General features: G+C 49.4%; 1 protein-coding gene across 4 annotated transcripts in view; it reads left to right on the forward strand.

The window, feature by feature from the left end:
- The window catches only part of PPARGC1B (PPARG coactivator 1 beta), a 120,386-nt gene that overhangs the window by 63,296 nt on the left and 35,912 nt on the right, over window positions 1-21,178 (forward strand). For all 4 annotated transcript variants that reach the window (XM_061424011.1, XM_061424009.1, XM_061424013.1 and 1 more), the window contains exon 2: window positions 20,667-20,840. In XM_061424011.1, the coding sequence (XP_061279995.1) occupies window positions 20,667-20,840 (174 nt within the window). The remainder of the gene's footprint in view (window positions 1-20,666; window positions 20,841-21,178) is intronic.

Raw genomic sequence — 21,178 nt, forward strand, 5'->3', positions numbered from 1 at the left:
AACATTCACAGGATATGCCAGGCCCTGGGTAGACTGCTTTACAACTGAGTTGCTTAACCCCAGGGGATAGAATTCAGAGGTCTGTGAACTTGGATGAAAAAAAAAAATCACATCTTTATTTTTGCCAACCTCCAAGTGAAATTTAGCATTTCCTCCCATTGTGAATGTAGGTGGCAAACCGTAGAAGTATTAGTGGTACCTTGACTTTGTCACTGATGGAAATCAGATAATATTCATATCACATTATAGTTTTTTCGGATACCTAAGAATACTTATACTCATTGCTACTTTGAAATTACTGGTGATTATTACACTTGCTACTACATCTTATTTACTATAGTAATAAGGAAGCCTGCTATATTACTGTAACATAAATTTAGTCTTTTTAATATTTTATAAATGTATTTTGATAGTGTTGATTTCCTAAATAATCCTGTTTTATTTTATGCATTTAAAAATATTTCACTTATTTTATCTTATGCATTCATAAACATTCTGAAAAGTTTATAGCCTTTATTAGACTGTCAGTGGGATTCATGACTCAGAAAAGGTTAAGGACTCCTACTTTGCAAGCATGATTTTATCATTCCCAATTTAGAAGCTAAGTCTCAGAGAGGTTGAGATCAGGCCAGGGTCACACAGCTGATTGAGTGGCTGAGCCCCAATTAATGCAGATCTATCTGATCCCACAGTTCTTAACAGTCCTGCCACAGCCTCCAATGTAGTTCTGTCAGCTAAACCTACAACCTATTTAAACAGAAGCCACAGCATAAAAACTGTTATTTTATCCAAAAACAATTATTATGGCTTTTACATTCTAGTCCCTAGCATACTCTTGTTTTTTATAGTAGAAGAATTTTCTTACTAGTGAATAATTTAACTTTCTTTTATGCCAGGTCTTGGGAGGGAAAATCTGAGGGAGTTCTGAGAAGAGGCACCTCACCTGGCCTGTGCCTTTGGAGTATGTCTCAGCCCACCACTGTGCCCCCAGGGGTATGTGATCAGAGACAGAGAGGCATGGCCTCAACTCAGTGATTCTTAGGCTGCCTTGTAGGCCAATAGCCCCGAGATAATGAGAAAGCTGAGGCCTCTAGCCCCCGGTGGCTATGGTCCCATAGCTCCAGCCAATGGAGTTCTGGTTCTGGCTTTTCCCCCATGCAGCCTTGATCTAGTTCCAATATCACTTAACTTGGCTGTGTGATCTCAAGCACATTACTTACATTACTGAGACTCAGTTTCCTCGTCTGTAAAATGGACTGGATGGTGTCTGCCTTTCTTTACTTGGTTGGGCAGGATCAATGAGATGGCTGTGGAGTGCATGGCATAAAAGGGAGGCTCACCAAAGGTTGTGATTATCATGGGCCACAGGTTACCGAGTTCTCCTTGGTCCTCAGGCAGGGGTGGGTGCTGAGGGGGACAGGAACCCCCTTGCTGCATGGGAGGTGAAGTAGGACTGTCACCAAGTTCTCGCCAAGGCTAGAAGCCGAGTCTGACCGAAGGATCCAGTCTCAGCCACAGCCCAGAGCCTCCTGGGTGATTAGTCAAGGGTGGGGAGTCGGGGCCAGACTCCCTGCCTCTCGTCCCTGTCTCTGCGCCTTCCTCTGAGCCCTACACCAGATTGGTGGCTTTATTTCATGCGCCTCTATATTTAATAAGCAGGGCTGTGATGAGGTTTGGTGACCTCAGGGCCCAAATGGACTGTCTGCTGGCATCAGCCGTGCTTGAGTCATTTCCCAGGGATGCGCGCCGGGCAGGTTTCCAGGAGCTGAATTTACCCTCTGATTCTCTGCTTTCCTCTTCTCTCCTCCCCATCCCCCAGCTCCATTTTAGAGTTTCCAACTTCCTTGGCTTTAGGAGGTCATGGACCAAGTTAGAAAGCAACATAATTGTTCCTTTGGCAGGCCTCTCTGCACCCCTGCCTCAGCAGAGGCTCAGGCTCAGTGTTGGGGGAGACCCCAGAGGCTCAGGACAATGACCCAGGCTCCTGCCTGGCTGAGGACTCCCTTGGGTGTGTGCACGTTGAAGATGCAGGCTCAGTGGCCTAACTGCCCTGAGAGATGCAGCCAGAATGTGGTAGGGATGCAGAGGAGAGACAAGTAGGGGAGATCAGGGCAGGCTCCATGGGGGAGGTGGTATGTGAATGGACGTTTATTTATTTATTGTTTTATTTTTGGCTGCACTGGGTCTTTGTTGTTGCCCACAGCCTTTCTCTGGCTGCGGTGAACAGCGGTGGCTTCTGTTGTTGCGGAGCACATGCTCAGTGGTTGTGGCTCATGGGCTTAGTTGCTCCAAGACATGCGGAATCTTCCCAGACCAGGGATGGAACCTGTGTCCCCTGCATTGTCAGGTGGTTTCTTAATCACTGGACCACTAGGGAAGTCAGAATTGGCCTTTTAAGGATGGGTTGAAGCCTGTATATGATCAATGAAAATAAAAACCTTCAAAGAGTAAAGAAAGACGCAACATAGAAAGCAGATATTCTCTGACATCCCTTATCCCCAGTCAACTCCTTATTCCCGAAACCCACCCCCCAACTCCTGGTGCTTTCTTTTGTGTCCTTCTGGCAATAATCCTGGTCTTCCCTGGTGGCTCAGCTGGTAATCTATGAACCATCTGTCCATCTTCCCACCCATGCATCATTTAAAAAAATAAACATGGTCATATAACGTTAACTTCCCCTTTTCTCTTAACAGCCCAGCTTGGCAACCTTCCCATATAGCACGCATGGGGGTTGGTGGCTCTGACTCACGGCATGAGAACTCTGCTGGTCCTTGCAGGTGGCTGGAAGGGCATGGGCAAGATGAGAAACCCCACAGTGTGTATGAAAAGCTGTGGCAGGGGAATGAGGGAAGCAATAATCTGAGTGGTTAGGAGCCCAGGCTGACCTTTAAATTTGGATGATCTGGGGATGAATCCCAGTTCCAGCACTTTCTAGCTGTGTGACCCTGGGCCAGTTTCTTTACCTCTCTGAGTTTCAGTTTCCCCATCTTCCCAATGGAGCTAATACAACCTACCTTTGAGATGTTTGGGGACTTTCACTTACAGCTCACAGAGGTACCCAATCAACAAGACTAGCTTCTTGTTTCTGCTGTCATCAGGGTGGTGTGTCAGATGGGGCAGGGGGCAGCTGAGCCCTGACAGGTAGGGCCAGGTGCGTGGTGGGTGTTTCTGGAGCAATATTTGGAGAAAGGATCTGATCGATCTGAAGCTTAAAATAGCCTGGAAGTGCAAGAACAACAATAAATAAATGGGTTCCGGATGCTTTTAAATCTTGGCATTTCCTGATCTCAGCTCAGCTGGTCCAGACAGCTTCATCAGCATTTACTGCCGAGGCCGGCGGTGCACGCCTCCCCTGGCCATAGCCCAAAGCTGCTTTCAAGAAAATCAGATCTAGAAACGTTTGGATCTCTGGCATTGGTCCTGCAGGTCAGGGGTAGAGGCTGAGGACCAGGCAGCCCTGGGGTTTGTCCCATGTGTGTATAGAGGATTAATTAAGGCCTAGGGAAAGATGTGAGGGGTGAGGTGGGACTTCCTAGGACTGGGGAGGGCGGTGAGATGGTTGCCAAGAATGGAGTTGTTCATTTATTCTCTGTGTTTATTAAACACTTATTATGTGCCGGGTGCCAGGGATACGTTGTGGTGGTGGTTTAGTCGCTAAGTCATGTCCAAGTCTTTCAATCCTATGGACCGTAGCCCATCAGGCTCCTCTGTCTGTGGGGTTTCCCAGGCAAGAGTACTGCAGTGGGTTGCCATTCCCTTCTCTAGGGGATCTTCCCAACCCAGGGATCACACCCAGGTCTCCTGCATTGCAGGTGGATTCTTTACCAACTGACCCACCAGGGAAGCCCAAGGATACCTTGGTGAGCAATAATAACATGCCCATGCAAGTAAATGTTTAATTACCAACTGTGATAAGCTCTGAAGGCTCAGGACCTCCAGAAGGCCAGGCTCCTTCTGCAGTCTGCATAGCTCAAGGAAAGCTTCCTCAGGAGGTAAAGAGTGGAGGGTACATACGAGATAACTAGACAAAGCATCTATGTGTGGGATTATGTTCCAGGCAGAGGGAATAGCACATGCGAAGGTCTTATGGGAGAGAGGTCCTGGCAAGTGCTAGTGTTGGAGAGAAGGTCAGTGGGGCTGAAAGTTGGGTGGACTGTGGGTTAATGCCAGGAAATGATTTTGGACAGGTAGAGAGAAGCCAGATCATGCAGAATGGTAAAGGCCTCCTGAAGAGTTTGAGTCTTTATCTGGGAGGAATTGGGAACAAGCAAGGTTTTAAACAGGGTCCAGTACAGTCGGATCTGCGACTTGAAAGCACTTGGCTATGGCTGCCCCCTGCCCAGCAGCCTGGAGGGGGCTGGAGTAGAAGCAGGAAGCCATGGCTGCCAGTAAGTTGTGAGTTGATAGTGGTTGGACTGGGTCAGTCTGAGCTGGAAGGGTTTGCACAGCGATGGGGTACAGAGGAAGTTCTGGAATCCCAAAGGGCTGCATCTGTTCCAGCAGTTGCTTCAGGTCTCCTGTGTAGTAATCTCAGGAATGACTGTTATCTTTTTAGCACTTACCGTGCATCTGACACAATGCAAGCCCTTCTCATTAAATCCTCGTAGGATCCCTATGGCTATTATTACCACCTCCTGTTTTACTGAGGCCCAGAGAGTTTAAATCATTCAGCCAAAAATCACACAGCCCAGCCCCCTGTTGTCCAGCTCCTCTGGGCTGACCGACCCTTGGATCAGTGTTCTCCAGCCAAGTTTAACCCTTCTCGGGGCTCCGCCCGAGCCCCCCGGCTTCTGTCTGGTTGCTCCAGTGACCCTTAGTTGGCATTGTGCCCACCCTGGCTACAAGAACTGGTTCAGAGCTGGGCTGGAGGGGCCGTGTGTGACCTGAGGGGACACAGCCCCGTGGCCCTTGCCCCTCCACCCTCAGCCTTTTATCCTCTGACGTGAGCTGAAATGGCTATGTCTCTGGGTTTCACATGTCGCCTGCCTCTTGGGGATTCAGATGGTCTCTGTTGCTTGTTTTTATTTTGCTTCTTCATTTCCTCTGCCCTCCTCCTTTCTCCCTTTGCTCCCACCCTGTCCCCATCTGTTGCTGCCCCACGGGGGTCTTTTCCTCGCCTCCCAGATGTTGCAGGCAGGACTTGGAATGGAAGCAGAGGCGTTCTTCCTTCCGGCCTTTCAGGAAGGAAAGGAACTAGCAGTGTGTGCAGCTGTTACCTGCTGGGCACTGGGCTAGACTGTTGGCATGCGCGATCTAACATAACGCTCAGAGCAGTCCCCTGAGGTGTACACTCTGTTATCTCTACTCCACAGATGCAGACGCTGGGGCTCGGAGGATTTAGGTGCTGAACTGAAGGTCACATGTTACAATTGGTCTTCCGATTTAAAATTTTTTTGTTTTCCACACTTTAATGTGCCTATGAATCAACCGAGGGATCTTATTAAAATGCAGGTTCTGATTCAGGAGGTGTTAGGCTTCAGCATGAGATTCTGCAGAATTGAACAACCTCCAGGGCTGGGCAATGCTGCTGGTCCGTGACTGCACTTTGAGTAGCAGAGTGAGGAGCTAGCAGATCTTCCACGTGCCCTCTCACAACACCACTACAGACACACCCCATGTGATGCCTCCTGCAGTGGTCATCACCTCCATCTCCTCCACCTCTCCCCCTTGTTGGGAATTGCCAATGGGGCAGCTAAGGCTTTCCTACCATGCCCAGGACATCATAGGCTGACCCTGCATGTCCCAAAGCCCAGCTGACTGACCGTGGTCTCCAAGCCTAACCAGTTTTGGAATATAGGGAAACTGAGGCTCAGAGAAGTGGAGGGACTTGTCCAAGGTCCCATGCCACTTGAGCAGAGAGTTCAAGATTGCTGCTCCTAATCAGTGATATTTTTGCTTCAACTGAGGCAGAGGTCTGGGAGTTCTAGTCCTGTTCTTCTCTTTAACTTGCTTCGTGACTTAAGGCAAGTTACTTCCCCTCTCTGAACCTCAGCTTCCCCATCAGAAAAAAATGGCTTAACCTCTGCCCTGTTGTAAGGGTCAGATGGGAGAATGTCTAGTTTACAGGCGTAAAGGATTTTTATGAGCCCTGAGACCCCTAATCCTGGCAGGGTGGGAGGAGCCCGGTAGGTCAGAGAAGTGGGCTCCCATGGCAGGGACTTCACTCCCTGAAAGACCTCACTCTTCTGTCTTGGAGAACCCCCACTTCCAGCCTGTTTCCCTGCAGGCTGGGTGGTAACCAGGCATTGTTAGATGGTGCCCCTTTCCTAGCTCTGGTGCCTGTTATTCCACCATGAAGGCCCTGGCTCTGGTTGGGAAACCAGTGGTGATATCACCCTGTGGACCACCTCCTTGTTACTTAAGAAGAAGGGAATGGAAAGGTATGATTTAGTTGACAAAAATTCACTTTACATACCCGGTGAACACACTTCCACATGAGACAGGTTGGCCTGTGGCTGGAGAGAGCCAGTGCCTTGGGCCTGGGGGACGTGAGTAAGTGGGCCCTCACTGACCACATGACCAGGGAGGGCCTGCTGGGGCCAGAGAGAGTCTGTTTCCCACCAGCTTTATCTGGGAGCCATGGGTCTGGGTTTCTCATCATCTGACCTCTGTGAAATGTATTTCCTTAAGGAATAAATGGATGGAGAAGGACACCCCCCTCCCCCCCACCACCAGGAAAGGAGGGTGTATGAGAGGGAGGCCTTGCAGGACTCATAGCATGGTGAGGCAGAGCTGCCTGAACTGACCTGGGAAACTGGAGCTCTGCTCCCCAGGCCCACCTCCACCCATCCCACAAAGATCTAGTGAGCACCTACTCTGTGCCTGACACTGTCCCAGGCACCAGGATTCAACAGAGGACAAGCCTGGACCTCTGCTCTCCTGCGGCTGGTATTCTGGAGGAGACAGACAGACAGACAGTCTCTGGGTTTATGCTGTGCATAACACACGGGGACATGATCCATAGCGGGTTGGGGGTTGGGGAAGGCCTCTCACTGAGACCCAATGCTGGATAAGTAACCTGGGACCAGGCAGGACAGATGTGTCATAGGTGGAGAGCCCAAGCTGAGAGAGTTTCACTCCAGGAGAAGAAGGCTGCTGTGTTCGCAGTATGGGAAGGGTGAGAGGGCCTAGGAATTTGTGCGAGAGGAGGCAGGCCCAGGCTGCGCCAGGCCTCATAGGCCAGTGAGGACTTTGGGTTTTTGTCAAGGGCGGTGACAAGTTGGGGAAGGCTCGTGCAAATGCAGGAGGGTGAGCAACAGCCCCTAGTCTCAGCTGTGCCTCCAGTTCCCTGGGGATGGTGGGCGAGCCCCAGCTTTGGTGGTATCTTCTGTGGTCTACACAGCACCTTCTTTCCTGGGCTTCCTGAGCCCATAAAGACTCTCCAACATTTACATTCTTCTTTGCAAAGTCATGTTACCTCCCTGGGTCTTAGCTTCTGCATCTGTACCATGTGGAAATACCCACTTTGCTGGTAGTAGATACCACCTACTTGGAAAGTGGCTTCTTAGTCTGAGATTTCAAATGAACCCAGTAAAGCTTTTAAGTTGCTGACAAAATAGCATATGTGAATAATAGGTATGAGTGTGTGGGTATGGGGAGGTATAAAATTCATGTGCAAAACATAATGTCGTCATATTTCTAACATGGAAGAAAGAAACAGAAATTTGGCTTCCTGTGTATTTGGTTTTTGGCAAGCTTATAATGTTGAATTCACTCAGGTTAAATAGGAGTATGATGCGTTGCCACTGTGTAGTTTTTAGTTAATAAAAATGGAAAACCTAATTAATTAGCTTCCTCATCATCCCTCCCACTTCCAAGCCCAGGGCGCTGGCAGGCTGCGGGGGTGGAGAGCATGCAGGGGCTTCCCCAGGGAGCCCAGCGTGGGAACCACAGGACCAGATGGGCTGTGAGGCCCTTCCCGGCTCCCACGCTGTGCAGCAGCCCCAGCAGGGGCAGTTGTGGGCTGCGTGTTGCTGAGTCATCTCTCCCTCCACGGGCTGTGTGTATTGGCTGACAAGCCAAGGCTGCTGTGTTGGTGGCTGAGCCCTGCCCTGGGTTCTTGGGAAGTTGACTTCACCCTCTGCCCGTTGGGCCAGGGGATCCTCAGCTATTCTCTGCTCCTCCAACTCACCCCATGGTCTCCTCTCTGTTTGAACCTCCAGGAGCCGGCCACCTTGGGGCTGCCCTTCCAGAGTGGGAGTGATGCTCCCTGGCACGATAGCATGGCCACAGTCAGCCCTGGGCAGCGTGGGGGCTGGAGATGTGAGCCGGTACCTTGCTGGCCCGATGGGCGTGACATTTCCTCAAATGCCATGAAGGGGCTGCCTGACCTTCACTCTCATGCCAGACCCCTCTTTCTGCCTCTTTCTGGGTTATTTATAACAGTGTGAACAGGCAGAAGGGCTTCTCAGCTGAGCTCTGGCCCAGCTTCCCCCGGGTCTCCTGCCAACCACGGCAAGGAACACATAAATAGAAGCAAAGAACGTGGACACCGTAGGACCCCAGAGAACTCCTCCAGAAGGAGTGGGCCAGGCACTTTATTTTAGGTCTCTGGGACTTTTAGCATTTAATTTTATTGTGGTAAAATATGCATAAGATAATATTGGTCATTTTTAAGTGTACAATTCAGGGGCATTAAGTACATTCACGACTGTGTACAGATAACACCACTGTCCATTTCCAGGCATTTCTTCATCCTTCTCATACCCTCAGGTAGCTGACACATGCCAGTCCCTCCTCCCCTGCTCTTGAACATATTCTGATTTTGAGGGAACTCCAGAAAATGTGATGGTGAAGGACAGCGATCCTGCAGTGTGATCAGGGAGTTGAGGGGTTGTCCGTTTCAGCTGCAAGGAGTGGGTGCTTTCCCAGGGCTCACTGTAGCCCTCTGCCTTCCTTCCCATCCAGTAAAGGAATCAGAATGGGAGAGGAGGTCCTGCTTGCTGGGAGAACCATGAATCTGCTCTAATCTCTTTTCTTAAGCAAAACCTATTCATTTAGCAAACTTCACTCCTGTCTTTATGAATCAGGCAAGTTTGTTGCAACTCACCTCAAAGCTGAATGCTGCTCACCATGGTCATGGACCATTTATGGCCTTTGATAAAAATGTGATAACAGTTCGTCACCTATAGATAGCACTTTAGAGTCCCAAAGGCCTCACTGGACAGGACTGGAACACCCTAGGGTTATGGGCTCCATTGTAGAGATGTGGAAACCGAGCCCCCAGACTAAAGGGATCTAGGACAGGATCCGGTCTCATTTCAGTCACCAGAACATACAGTCACTCATTCTCACTAGGATTAGGGGGCAATGGCAACCCACTCCAGTACTCTTGCCTGGAAAATCCCATGGATGGAGGAGCCTGGTAGGCTGCAGTCCATGGGGTCGCTAGAGTCGGACACGACTGAGCGGCTTCACTTTCACTTTTCACTTTCATGTATTGGAGAAGGAAATGGCAACCCACTCCAGTGTTCTTGCCTGGAGAATACTAGGGATAGGGGAGCCTGGTGGGCTTCCGTCTATGGGGTCGCACAGAGTCCGACACGAGTGAAGCGACTTAGCAGCAATAGCAGCAGCACTGTGAGGCAAAGGAGACACGTGGCTCAGGCACAAAAGTTGAGATGACAGAAAGTTCAGTAATCAAGATAAGTCATATTTTAATGCAACACTTTAAATATGTTGCAATAGTTAGTGTGTTAGTTAATTTGTTAATAGTCGATGCCAAAATATCCATTTTGAATATAATAATACCACATCTTTTAAAGGTAGGAAGACTGCCATGCGGAGCCAAATAGTCTGAAGCAAAAGGAGAAGTCAGTACCACTGACCTTGTCTTTATTTAGTGTTTTGATATTTTGCTCATCCTGGATTGGGGGGCGGGCATTAATTTTGATTGTTTTCACAATATTACATCAAATATGACCTGTCTCGATCGCTGGATGTTTGGTGCCCGAGGTTGGTACCTCCCGCACCTCAGCCAAATCCCAGCCATGACTCCACCTTCCAGTGTCTGTGCCCTCCTATGACAGAGGACCCCCCTGCCTCCCAGGCCTCAAGTCCTCGTATGCCAGGGCCTTGCAACCACTGCCGAGGGCAGCATTTGATCCTCGCCATCTATTTTTGTGCCTGCCCTTCAGTGATGATAAAACATTGCTCTGGGTAGAGCTGATGTGTTGAAATGGTGAGTGTCAATGTCAGGTGGCCTGTGTGATCGTGTGTCTTCATTTTTGGCCTCTCAAAGGGGCCTGGAACCAGGGAAGAAAAGGAGTTCCTGGGCTTTTGCCCTCACAGAGTAGGACAAAAGTCATTATCGGGAAACTGAGGCTGCTGGGCAGTTGGCCCTCGTCTCGAGACTTAATGGAAAAGATGTCCGGGTTACATTCTCTTGCTCTTGAGCACCACCCTTTACAGGGCGCTTCCACATGGCTGTCACTTTGTTTATTGAGCAGCCACTACATTCTAGGCATTCTGCTAGGGGCTGGGGAAACAGCGGGGAACAAGCTTCTGCTCGGATGGAACTCCTAGCTGGGGGAGGTAACATATACAAGTAGATACATGAAAAACGGGGAAGAGTTCTAGAGAGGGGTGCTGCTGCTGGTTACACAACAGTGTGAATATACTTAATGCCACCGCATTGCCCAGTTAAAAATGGTTAAAATGTAAAGTTTTATATTATGTATATATTACTACAATTTAAAAAAAATACCGGCAAAAGTGGTGGGGGGACATCAGAGAGAGAAAAGTGCTAATTGAGGAACTTGGAGTAGGTGATGGGAGAGAGGTTGGCAGCCACTTCAGGATACAGTGGTCAGCAAGGCTCGTCTCAGAGGGACACTTAATCTGGGCTGGGGCTGATAAGAAAGGACCAGCTGTGCGCAGATGAAAGCAAGAGAAGGCTTCCCAGGCCGAGGGAGCTGCCGGCACAGAGGCCCCAGGGTGGAAACTCAAGCCACACAACCGTTCTGTGTTGCAGGCCGGTCCCTGGAGATGGAAAGAGGCTAGGGGATGCCCTGCAACTAGCAGGTGATCAGCCAGGGCCAGCCTCAACCAGTCTTAACAACCGGTGGATACCTGCATGCACTTCGCAGCTTACAAAGCGCTTTTCCTGCTGCTCTCCTTTGAGTTCAAGAGGCCCTTGAATTCAAGTGCAGAAAATTGATAGCAATTGTAGGGGAGCACAGTGTGCGAATGGCAGTGCCCCGGAACACCCTCACTCACTCGTCCGCTCGTGTCACAGAGTACACTTTACGCTTTTCAGATAAACAAAACACCACCTTTCCAAGCCAGGGGCAGCCTGGGCCGCCTGGCAGGTGCCAGAATGGGTGGTGGGGCACTGATGGCATCCCCTAAGACCTCGGTGCCAGCCACCTGCCAGGACATCCAGGAGCTGCTTCACCCTAGGCCACCTCGCTCAGGCACAGCTCTCAGAGATCTTAGGGATCTCAGCTGGCAAAGGGGCTGCTGGAAGGCAACAGGGAGGAAGAAAGGATATGACTAAGATAACACCTGTCCCAGGAGACTTTCTGCCTCAGTGTCCTTGTCTGCAAAATAAGAGTCTTCTGTCTCTGGAAGTGTTTCCCTAGGTTCCTCCAGTGCCTAAAGCCCCAGATCTGGGAGTCCATTGTAGAGATTAATTTTCTGTGCTATGGAGGCTGCAATTCATGTATAATAGTCACCTTATCTGATAAAGAGTGGGAACTACAGCTGGGGGTTGGAGGGGTAGGTGGAGGGCCAGAGAGGGGAATTCCTCAGACAAAGTCAGTGAAAGCACAAAACCATAAAACCTAATACCTACCTAGGTTGTTTAATGAAGCCATATGGCGTGCACATTCATTATTACCAGTCTTTGCTCTGGGACTGCTTGTGCTGCTGGCACTGAAATTCCGAGCTCTCTCCTGCCTAGTCCACGCCCACACTGCCAGGGCTCCTGTTTCCAGACTGGGGATGCACTCAATTGGATGAAGAATTTAGACTCCCGTCAAGCAATCTAAGTGCAGATTCTTCAGAGTCTTGCCAATGTCTTCCTAATCTTCTACTATTAATTCACCCACACATAATTTGACAGCAGGGTTTTGTGTTTTCTTTTTAAGGAAAAAAAAAACAAAACACAAAAACAGCTCAATTTTATTGACTCCTTCCATAGCCTTCAACTTAGTTTCTGTTGAAGTCTCTTCTCTTATCCTCATATTTTCTTTTGATGAACCATTTCATTAGTTTGTACTTATCAGAATTCCTTGGTGGTCCAGTGATTAAGACTGCATGCATCCACTGCTGTGGGCCTGAGTTTGACCCACCAGTTGGGGAACTGCAAGCTGTGCAGTGTGGCCAAATAAACAAATAATTTTTAAAAAATAATAAAATTTGTAAAGATTGGAATTCCCTGGTGGTCCAGTGGTTAGGACTCTGCACTTTCACTGCAGAGGGCATGAGTTTGATCCCTGGTCTGGGAACTAGGGTCCCACATGCCCCATGGCACAGCAAAAACCAAAAAGTCTGTAATTATAGTTGTGTTTGGGAGAAAACACAACCGACATTGAACAAACAACCCAGACACTGGAGGCAGGTGTGTAGATGACCTGGAGGGTTGTCTCTGAGACACTGGGGCACTGTGGGCCTTAGCAATGTGTGTTGTTACAGGAAGGGATGAAGAGTGTGGATTAACCCGGCCTGTTGCTTAGGGAAGCGTCTGTTGTACCAGAGGCCTGACAAGGCCTGATTAGGATTAGGTTTGATGGCAAGTAACAGAAAACTGCCCAAAATGATGAAAACTTTGAGGAGCTCCAAGCTGACTGCTCCCTCACGTCCTAAGGTGACTGACCCAGGGCCGATTGGTGCTTTGAAATATCAGAGACCCCACCTCCTGCTCATCTGTCTACCAATCAGAGCTGCCTTCTCAAGGTCACTGATAACTAACTTGTCATCCTCTCTGGTTGTCTGGGTCTGGCCTGGCCTTGTAGCCCAGTTCTGAGCCCTGGACTTGTTTTGCTCTCTGGGTTGGAGGACCCACTCCCACCAGATCTGGTGATCTTCCATCAAATCACCTTACCCTAAGCCCTGAGTGGGCAGCTGTGTGGCTGGGGGTTGGGACCTGGTTGAAAAGGGCTGAATGTCACTGAGTTTGCCCTCGGCAGGCCTGGGACTGACGCTTTCATGTGGAAAGGGCCTCCATGATGTTTTGAGACACTTAGCCTTGAGTGTTTCGGTAAAAGATCCTTTCAATGGTCTGCTTTATCTTTAAGCTCAGAATGTTTTTTTCTTTTAGGCTGGCTCAGAGCTCCTGCATTTTCTACTTATTCTTCCTGGAGCTTAATTTTGTGTCTATGACTCCTGAGTCTTATTTCAGAGGAGGCTGGTAGTATTTCTTTGTGGTCTAAAAATCAATTACTTTTCCTACTATTCTCCTGGAAGCATCTTTAGGAGTTTTGTACTAATTTGGAAGACAGTGGGAAGATTAGATTTTTTTTCTTTTGGTTGTAAGAGGGATGAATCAATTATAACTTTTTCATTGGTAGATGATAAACTCCAGCTGGCACCTAATCTGGAGAGGGAACTTATTCACTCACATATTTGTGAAAAACAGGGACTAGACTGGCTTCAGGCACAGCTGGATCCAAGTGTTTACACTCTTTTCTCAGGAATACATCTCTCTTTGCTTCTTTGCTCTGCATTCCCTGTGCTGGCTTCATTCTCAGGCAGAAGCAAAAATGTCTCTCAGTGTCTCCAGAATTACATTCAAGCAGCTGGGCACCCTTGTCCAGATGCTCCAGCACATTCCTGGTGGTCACCCTGAACCACTGCTGTGAACCAGTTGCCATCATCACTGGATGAAACCCTTTAAATTGGCCAGACTGTACTCACCTGGACTGACTGGGTTGGGAGGAGGGATGATGTCCTCAAGGAAGATCAGTGGGCTTCCACATTAGGAAGGGGAATGGGTGGGAGGCCAGCCAAATAGCAGAGATGGGAGGAGAAAAAGGAAAACATCTTTATAGTGAAATGACCCTGTGGGGACTTCCTGCGTACTTACTTCCCTCCCTTCCTAGAAGGCAAATAGAGGCGCAGGCTCATAGGTCTAGACCAGGCTGGGTCTAATGGATTAGCAGTGGCCGTGAAGGCTCCTCGTTGCAAATGCTTGGGGCTCATTGGGAAGTAGAGCGGTGTTTGATTAGTGGTGTCTGCCACGGTTAGGGAGGCAGGAAAGGTGAGCCCAGTGCTACATACCTGTACCCCTAATAGATCTCATGCCCAATCATTTAAAAGGGAAAACTTGCCTGAGACCTTCAAATACAACTTTGTCAGTGAAGGAGGCTCCAAGCGGGCAGTAGGGCAGTGCTTAGGGCATCCAAGATGGCAGTCAAGGAGTGTGTGAGGCCCAGAGCGAGCCAGTGTGGTCTGTCCATTAGGGCAAGGTCATCCTCCAAGGGAAACCACGAGCCACAGTAACACTGGAGTGGGGGCTGGTGCAGGCTGAAGGAACAGGATTGAGGGCGTCAGGTTTAGGACTGAGGGGATGGGTCAGGAGACGAGTTCTTGAAGCATTGACCCTCTGAGAGGCCCTGCTCTGCCCATCAGTGCAGTGGGAACATTGACCACTGCCTACCTTCCTGCCTTCTGGGAAGGTATTATAGCTATGAATGTCACTTGAATGTCAACTCTAAGTGCTATATCTGTGACCACCATTCACTGGGTATCTAGACCTGTGTTGTTTTATCTTTGTAAGGACATTGTGAAGTAGGATTCTTTTATTATCCCCATTTTGTTGATAGAAACTGAGGCTACAAAATTTAGGTCCTGATCTCAAAGGATGAGTGTTAGTAACCAAGCCAGGCTTAGCCCTTTGTCTTTCTTGTCTGGGCCTCTTTCCATGTTAATACAGACCTTCCTTCTGTACCTTTGTTTCCCCCTCCATAAATTTCATTTATTTATTCTGCCTTCATCCCAAAGTCTATGTGGATCACAGAAACTAGATAAGTACAAAATTATATCAATCGCTTGAGCACGATGGGTCCATAGGGTCTGTGTGTTTGATATTCTCTTTTCCAGAGGGGGCAGTGAGAACCCAAGAGAGGAGGCAACCCACTGAAGGATGCATAGTGACTGCGGGCAGGCCCAGCACCCAGGTTCTGTTAGTGCAGCTGCCCCTCCCCCCTCCCGCTTCCTTCCACCAGGTATAACTCTGAGAATGTGCTCTGGCCAGGCGCACTAAGCTAGGCGATTTGCTGAGTTGTAGTCTGGAAAGTGGAGCCACCAATTTTTCCTGCAGAGGCATTCTGTCTTAAACAGGGAATCGATTTCTGACAAGATGCACAAGCTTCCAATGAAGGCACTTATGTGAACCTGGATGAAGCACCATTAATCCATTGCCAGGAGTGTTTATCTCCCTGGCTTGGGGCAGCTGCAGCCTGCTTAGATATGGGATGTGATGTTGCTGGAGGAATGGGTACAGGTGATGCAGCAGCCAGAGGTGTTCCTGCCGCAGTGGTGTGAGCAGACTTGTGGTGGGGACCACCGGGGGCTCTGTGCCTGGGGCCAGCGCACAGCACAGCACGTGTGGCCCCAGGCCTGTCCCTGCTCAGCTGCAAGCTAACCCTGTGACTTGGGTCTTTCTCAGACTTTTCCCAAAGCTCTGTCTCCCCATCCATAAATGGGAATGGATGCATGTATGCTCAGCTGCTAAGTCGTGTCCGACTCTTTGCAACCCTAAGGACTGTAGCCTGCCAGACTCCTCTGTCCACGGGATTCTCCAGGCAAGAGTACTGGAGTGGATTGCCATTTCCTCCTCCAGGGGATCTTCCTGAGCCAGGGATTGAACCTGTGTCTCCTGTGGCTCCTGCATTGGTAGGAGGATTCTTTACCACTGTGCCACCAGGAAAGCCCATAAATGGGAGGAAATGATTTTAAAAGTTCCTTCTCACCTTCAGAAGCAGGATGTCAGACAATGGCACAGGCTGTGCAGGGAGCCAGGAAACCCAGGGTTGGAATCTCAGCTTTGTGTTTCTGGGACCCTGGGTGCTAAGGGTTGAACTGCATCCTCCATTCAAAGATATGTTGGCCTCCTAATCCCCATTACCTCAAAATGTGACCTTATCTGGAGATAGGGTCTCTAGTACAGAGGTCATCGAGTTAAAATGAGGTCATCAGTGTGGGCCTAATCTAGGGAAATTTGGACACGGAGCCTGGCATGTGTAGGAGGAAGATGATGGGAAGAGAGACACAGAGAGAAGACGCCATCCACTTGCCAACAAGAGAGGCCTCGGAAGGCGGCACCCCTGCCAGCATGTTGATCTCAGGCTTCCTGCCTCCAGAACGCGGAGGCAAAGTATTTCTGTTGTTTGAGCCACGCAGTTTGTGGTGCTCTCTTATGGCAGCCCTGGCAGATCAATACAGGTGACGGGATCTCCGAGTTTCCTCGTTGGTGGTAACGGGGACAGTGCCACCTGCCCTGCAGCGTTGTTAGAGGAATCCAGTGAGAGAATGCAGATGAAGCACTGGGCCTGGCCCACGGTGCACCTGCAGCGTTGTTAGAGGAATCCAGTGAGAGAATGCAGATGAAGCACTGGGCCTGGCCCACGGTGCACCTGCAGCGTTGTTAGAGGAATCCAGTGAGAGAATGCAGATGAAGCACTGGGCCTGGCCCACGGTGCACCTGCAGCGTTGTTAGAGGAATCCAGTGAGAGAATGCAGATGAAGCACTGGGCCTGGCCCACGGTGTATAGAAAGCGCTCAGTCATAGTGGCCAGCCTGTGCTCTGACGCCCCTGCCCCCACCATTCTGTGAGTGGGGCCTACAGGAGCCGGCCGCATTAGAGGCCCTTTAGGTCACCTGAAGCACCCCTCCAAAAGCCTCTCTAAATATGGAGAGGGCCAGAGAAATCACTGTTAATGCAACGCTTAATGGTTTTTAGCCAGAGAGTGGCCTCAGCCCTAATCGACAAGGCCGCGAAGCTGAGATTTCTTTGTTTTTATGTCCTAGGTACACTGTGAGTATGTCGAGCTGCTCTGTAAATCAATAAGTGCAGTGGTCATGGCCCCTTGATGGTATTTTGTAAAGGCAGTGGCACGGCTTTCATAGGAAGGATTCTCATTGGATGACCCTGAGCTAATCCATTATCCTCCTTGGACCTCAGTTTCTGTATGTGCCAAGTGAAGGCGAGTCAGAAGTTCTTAGCTGTGTCTACGAAAGGTTAAGAGGTTCAGAGGTTCAGTCTGAATTCCTTGCACACACATGCATTGTGCACACATACCATATCTGGTTCTGAAAGGGGTCTCCTGAATTGTCCACAAAGACCTGGACAACCTCTTGGGACAGCTGGTTCCTTGCTGATCTGAAATTCTGGAATTCTGATTTAAAAGTTGTTTATAAGATTCAAGAGGCAAGTCTTACAGAGGTGGCTGCTCTGAGTTACTAGGATGGGCTGATTCTGGAATATATAAAGAGTTCCCCAGAGAGCTTATAGGTGGGGGCTTTGCTGGCCAGCCAGGTGCCAGTTGCTGAGCATTTTGTGTCTCTGCTTTTGGCCTTTCCTCCTGCTCCACAGGCCCTCAGTGGAGGGCCTCGGTCGTCCCAGCCCTCCCGCCTGAGTCTCTACTGGATGCTAGTCAGCCTAGCCCACCCGCTTGCTTCTACACTGGCCCCACCCCCACCACGTGCATGCTTGTGTGCTAAGTCTCCTTAGTCGTGTCTGACTCTTTGCAACCCCATGGACTGTGGCCCCCCAGGCTCCTCTGTCCATGGGGATTCTCCAGGCAAGAATACTGGAGTGGGTTGCCATGCCCTCCTCCAAGATGTCTTCCCAACCCTGGGATTGAACCCCCACATGTCTCATGTCACCTGCACTGGCAGGCGGGCTCTTTACCACTAGTGCCACCGCCCTCATCACACTTGGCATAAGACCCAAACCCATCCAGTCCCTACTTGAGCTGGCCTCCACTGCCTCTCTGAAGGCATCTTCTCCCTCCCCTTACTCCAGGGCTGAGCTGCAGCCTCACTGGCCTGTGGGCAGTGCCCGACACGCTAGGCTTGGTCCCCACCTGGATCTCTGCCTGAAACCTTCTCCACACCTTCAACTGCCTGGCTCCTCCTTCACGTCTCAAACCAGACGTTGGCTTCTCCAGGAAGCCTTTGGTCAACCCCATCTAAGTAGATTCCCCTCCCTCTCTTGTCCTCCATCAGTGCACCTGGTTTGTTTCCGCTGTGGCACTAACAAAATCTGTAATGAAATATGTATGTGTTTTCTTTTCCCACTGAGATGGCAAATCATAAAGGAATGCACTGAGTCTTATACATCACAGGGCCTGCCTCATAGTAGCATTTAATATAATGTTTGCAGGCCCCCGCTATCATGCATGGCTCATTTAAATACTGACAAAACCAAGTGCTAATGAGGGCCTGGAACAATAGGAACTTCCATACAGCCTGTGGGAGTGGGCAATGGCACATCCACATTGGAGAGCAGTTTTTCAGGTAGCTTTTATCAAGGTTCACCAATGCTTTGGAGAAGGGAATAGCAACCCACTCCAGTACTCTTGCGTGGAGAATTCCACAGATGAGGAGCCTGGCGGGCTGTAGTCCATAGGGTTGCAAAGAGTCATACACAACCGAGCACGCATGCACAGACACTTACCATATGAGCAAGCGATTCCCAAGAGAGAGAAAATTGCATGATGTATGAGTCTTTATCACGCAAAGACTTAATACACAAGTACTGTAGGCTTGTTCCTCACAGCCAAAAACTGAAAACAAACCAAACGTCTGTTTAGAACAGGCAAGACCACTGTACCCCCATGAGCCGACTCAGTAGGGGAGGAGGAGGCAGCCCCAGGAGGCGGCTGAGAATCCTCACCGAGTGACACAGGGCTTAGTTCCCAGGAGTGTTGAACACATGTGGCTCGGAGGAAGACCAGGCAGATAGAGGGCAGGCACGGTTGGGAGTGTCCCTGGAGTTGCACTCTCTGGGCATGTGCTACCTGGCCTGAAAGCAGGGACTGGCTGCTTGCGAGAACCAGCCTTGGTGCCGCCCGGGTGTACAGGATTCTTGCAAAATGCCAATTAAGACATTTGACCCAAATTCAGATAAAAGCCTTTTTCCTGTGTCAAGTTGAGCTAATAATATACATTTATTCATAATTTATGAGGCCTAGTAAGTGGTAACAATTAAGGAAAAGGCCTGGATAAAACCTATTTCTCTTCAGTGTCACGCAGGCCTCTTTCTGTTCTCAAAGGAGGTTCCACCCATCTCTGCCTGCCATGAAACTCTGTTTTATATTATTTTTTAAAATTTGTCACCATTCCTGCTTGCTACCATTTATTGAGCACTTACCAAGCCAAGTTATAGCATTGCCTCATTTAATATTAACCGTATGAGGCAGATGTTATTGTCCCATTTTACAGACGAGATAGTTGAGCTTCAAAGAGGTGAAGGGACTTGCCCAAGGTATCACAGCTGGTACATGGGGATTGTGATTCATAGACGCTGGACCCCAGTGTCTATGGTATCCTGTTTCTGTGTCAGCCTCCCCCAGCTCAGGCTGTTTCTGAATCTGCAAGGCACCCTTCTATTGGTAACTTTTTTTTTTTTTTTTAATTTTTAAATTTCTTGGTTGCTCCCAGTGGCATGCAGGATCTTAATTCCTTGCATTGGAAGCTTGGAGTCTTAACCACTGGATCCCCAGGGAAGTCCCTTTGTAACTGTTAAACCTGGGAGACCAGGGTGAGAAAGTGATCGCTTTCTGAGTCTATCGTCTGGGTTAGGCTGAGAATCTGCATTGTTTCCATCAGGTTCCGGGTGGTGCTGCCCCTGCTGGGACCACACTCTGAGAAGCACCCGTTTAGTCAGTGCTGTTACCAGGTCCTTCCTGACTCTCTTCTACCCCACCCACCACTTATGGCCTTCTAAACCTCCTATGTATTGGCACTGTATTCTCATATGTATTATCATCAACAGTGTGCGGCTTGAGTGTGTCTCATTCTTTTTACACGTGTGGGATAGTATTTTACCTGCCAATGTTCTGCAGTTTAGATTTAACATGATATGCATGTATGATATGATAACATACATAATGCCCTCATTCTTTTCAACAGCACTGTAGTATTCCATGATATAGATGGTTATACTTTTACTTACCTATTGTCTGCTGATGGGTAATCGTCTACCCTTTTAGACATGACAATTATTTCTGGGAACTTGAGTGAGTGTTTTTCTAGAATGCAGCAATCACTCAATGATGTCAGTTCTTGCTTTTTGTTGTTTCCTTATTCATATAGAAGGATTGTTGCCTTCTAGAAATCCCCTTTCAAATGGGAACAGTTATAGAAAGGAGTAGTTCTCTATTTACAGGTTGTAATCAAGTTTTCAACCAAACATTTCTGGGAAGAGAAAAGAGGTCCTATGTGGGCAGGGCTTTGAGGGGTGTATGGGAGTGTGGAGGAGAAGGGAAGATATAGCAGGCAGGGGCATTTGTAATGCTAGAGCCTGACCTACCTCCTGGTAGTTTCAACAATTGCAAGAGGATGAAGTAGATCTTTGCATTTCTTGGTCACTTGGCAAAATCAGGCCCTAGACAAAGGCAGCCAAAGGTTCAGACTGCCAGTATCCTAAGTAGGAGGGTCCCTTCTTGGGTCTAGCCAGGCTCAGCTCTGACCCACCTCCTTTCTACCTGTCTCCTCAGGGTGGGGGATCTGGGGAGGAACAACTCTGCGCTGACTTTCCTGAGCTCGACCTCTCCCAGCTGGATGCCAATGACTTTGACTCAGCCACCTGCTTTGAGGAGCTGCAGTGGTGCCCAGAGAACTCCGAAACTGACCCCAGCGAGTACAGCCCTGATGACTTGGAGCTCTTCCAGGTATGCCCTCCGAACCTCACCACCGTCTGCCTCACCCGTGCCTCTCTCTGCCCCTGAAAGCCTGGCAGCCCTGAGTCACCTTCTTCTCCACTTGCATATGCAAAGAAGGCTCTTCATTCACTACAGCTATTGGGACCCTGTCTGTCGTCCTGGGTCTGCACTTGGTCTTGGGCAGCTCTCACCCTCTCAGAGGCAGTATTATCGCCTCTGGGAAGTGGGGACTGGGAAGAGCTACTTTCTCCATGCCCCTAGTCAGAACCGAGTCTCTCTGTGAGCTAGAGCGAGTTCCTCCCTTCCTTGAATGATCACACTGAACTCTCATTCCACTCTGTGAAGCA

This window comes from Bos javanicus, chromosome 7 (assembly GCF_032452875.1).
Source record: "Bos javanicus breed banteng chromosome 7, ARS-OSU_banteng_1.0, whole genome shotgun sequence".
NCBI classification, from domain to species: domain Eukaryota; kingdom Metazoa; phylum Chordata; class Mammalia; order Artiodactyla; family Bovidae; genus Bos; species Bos javanicus.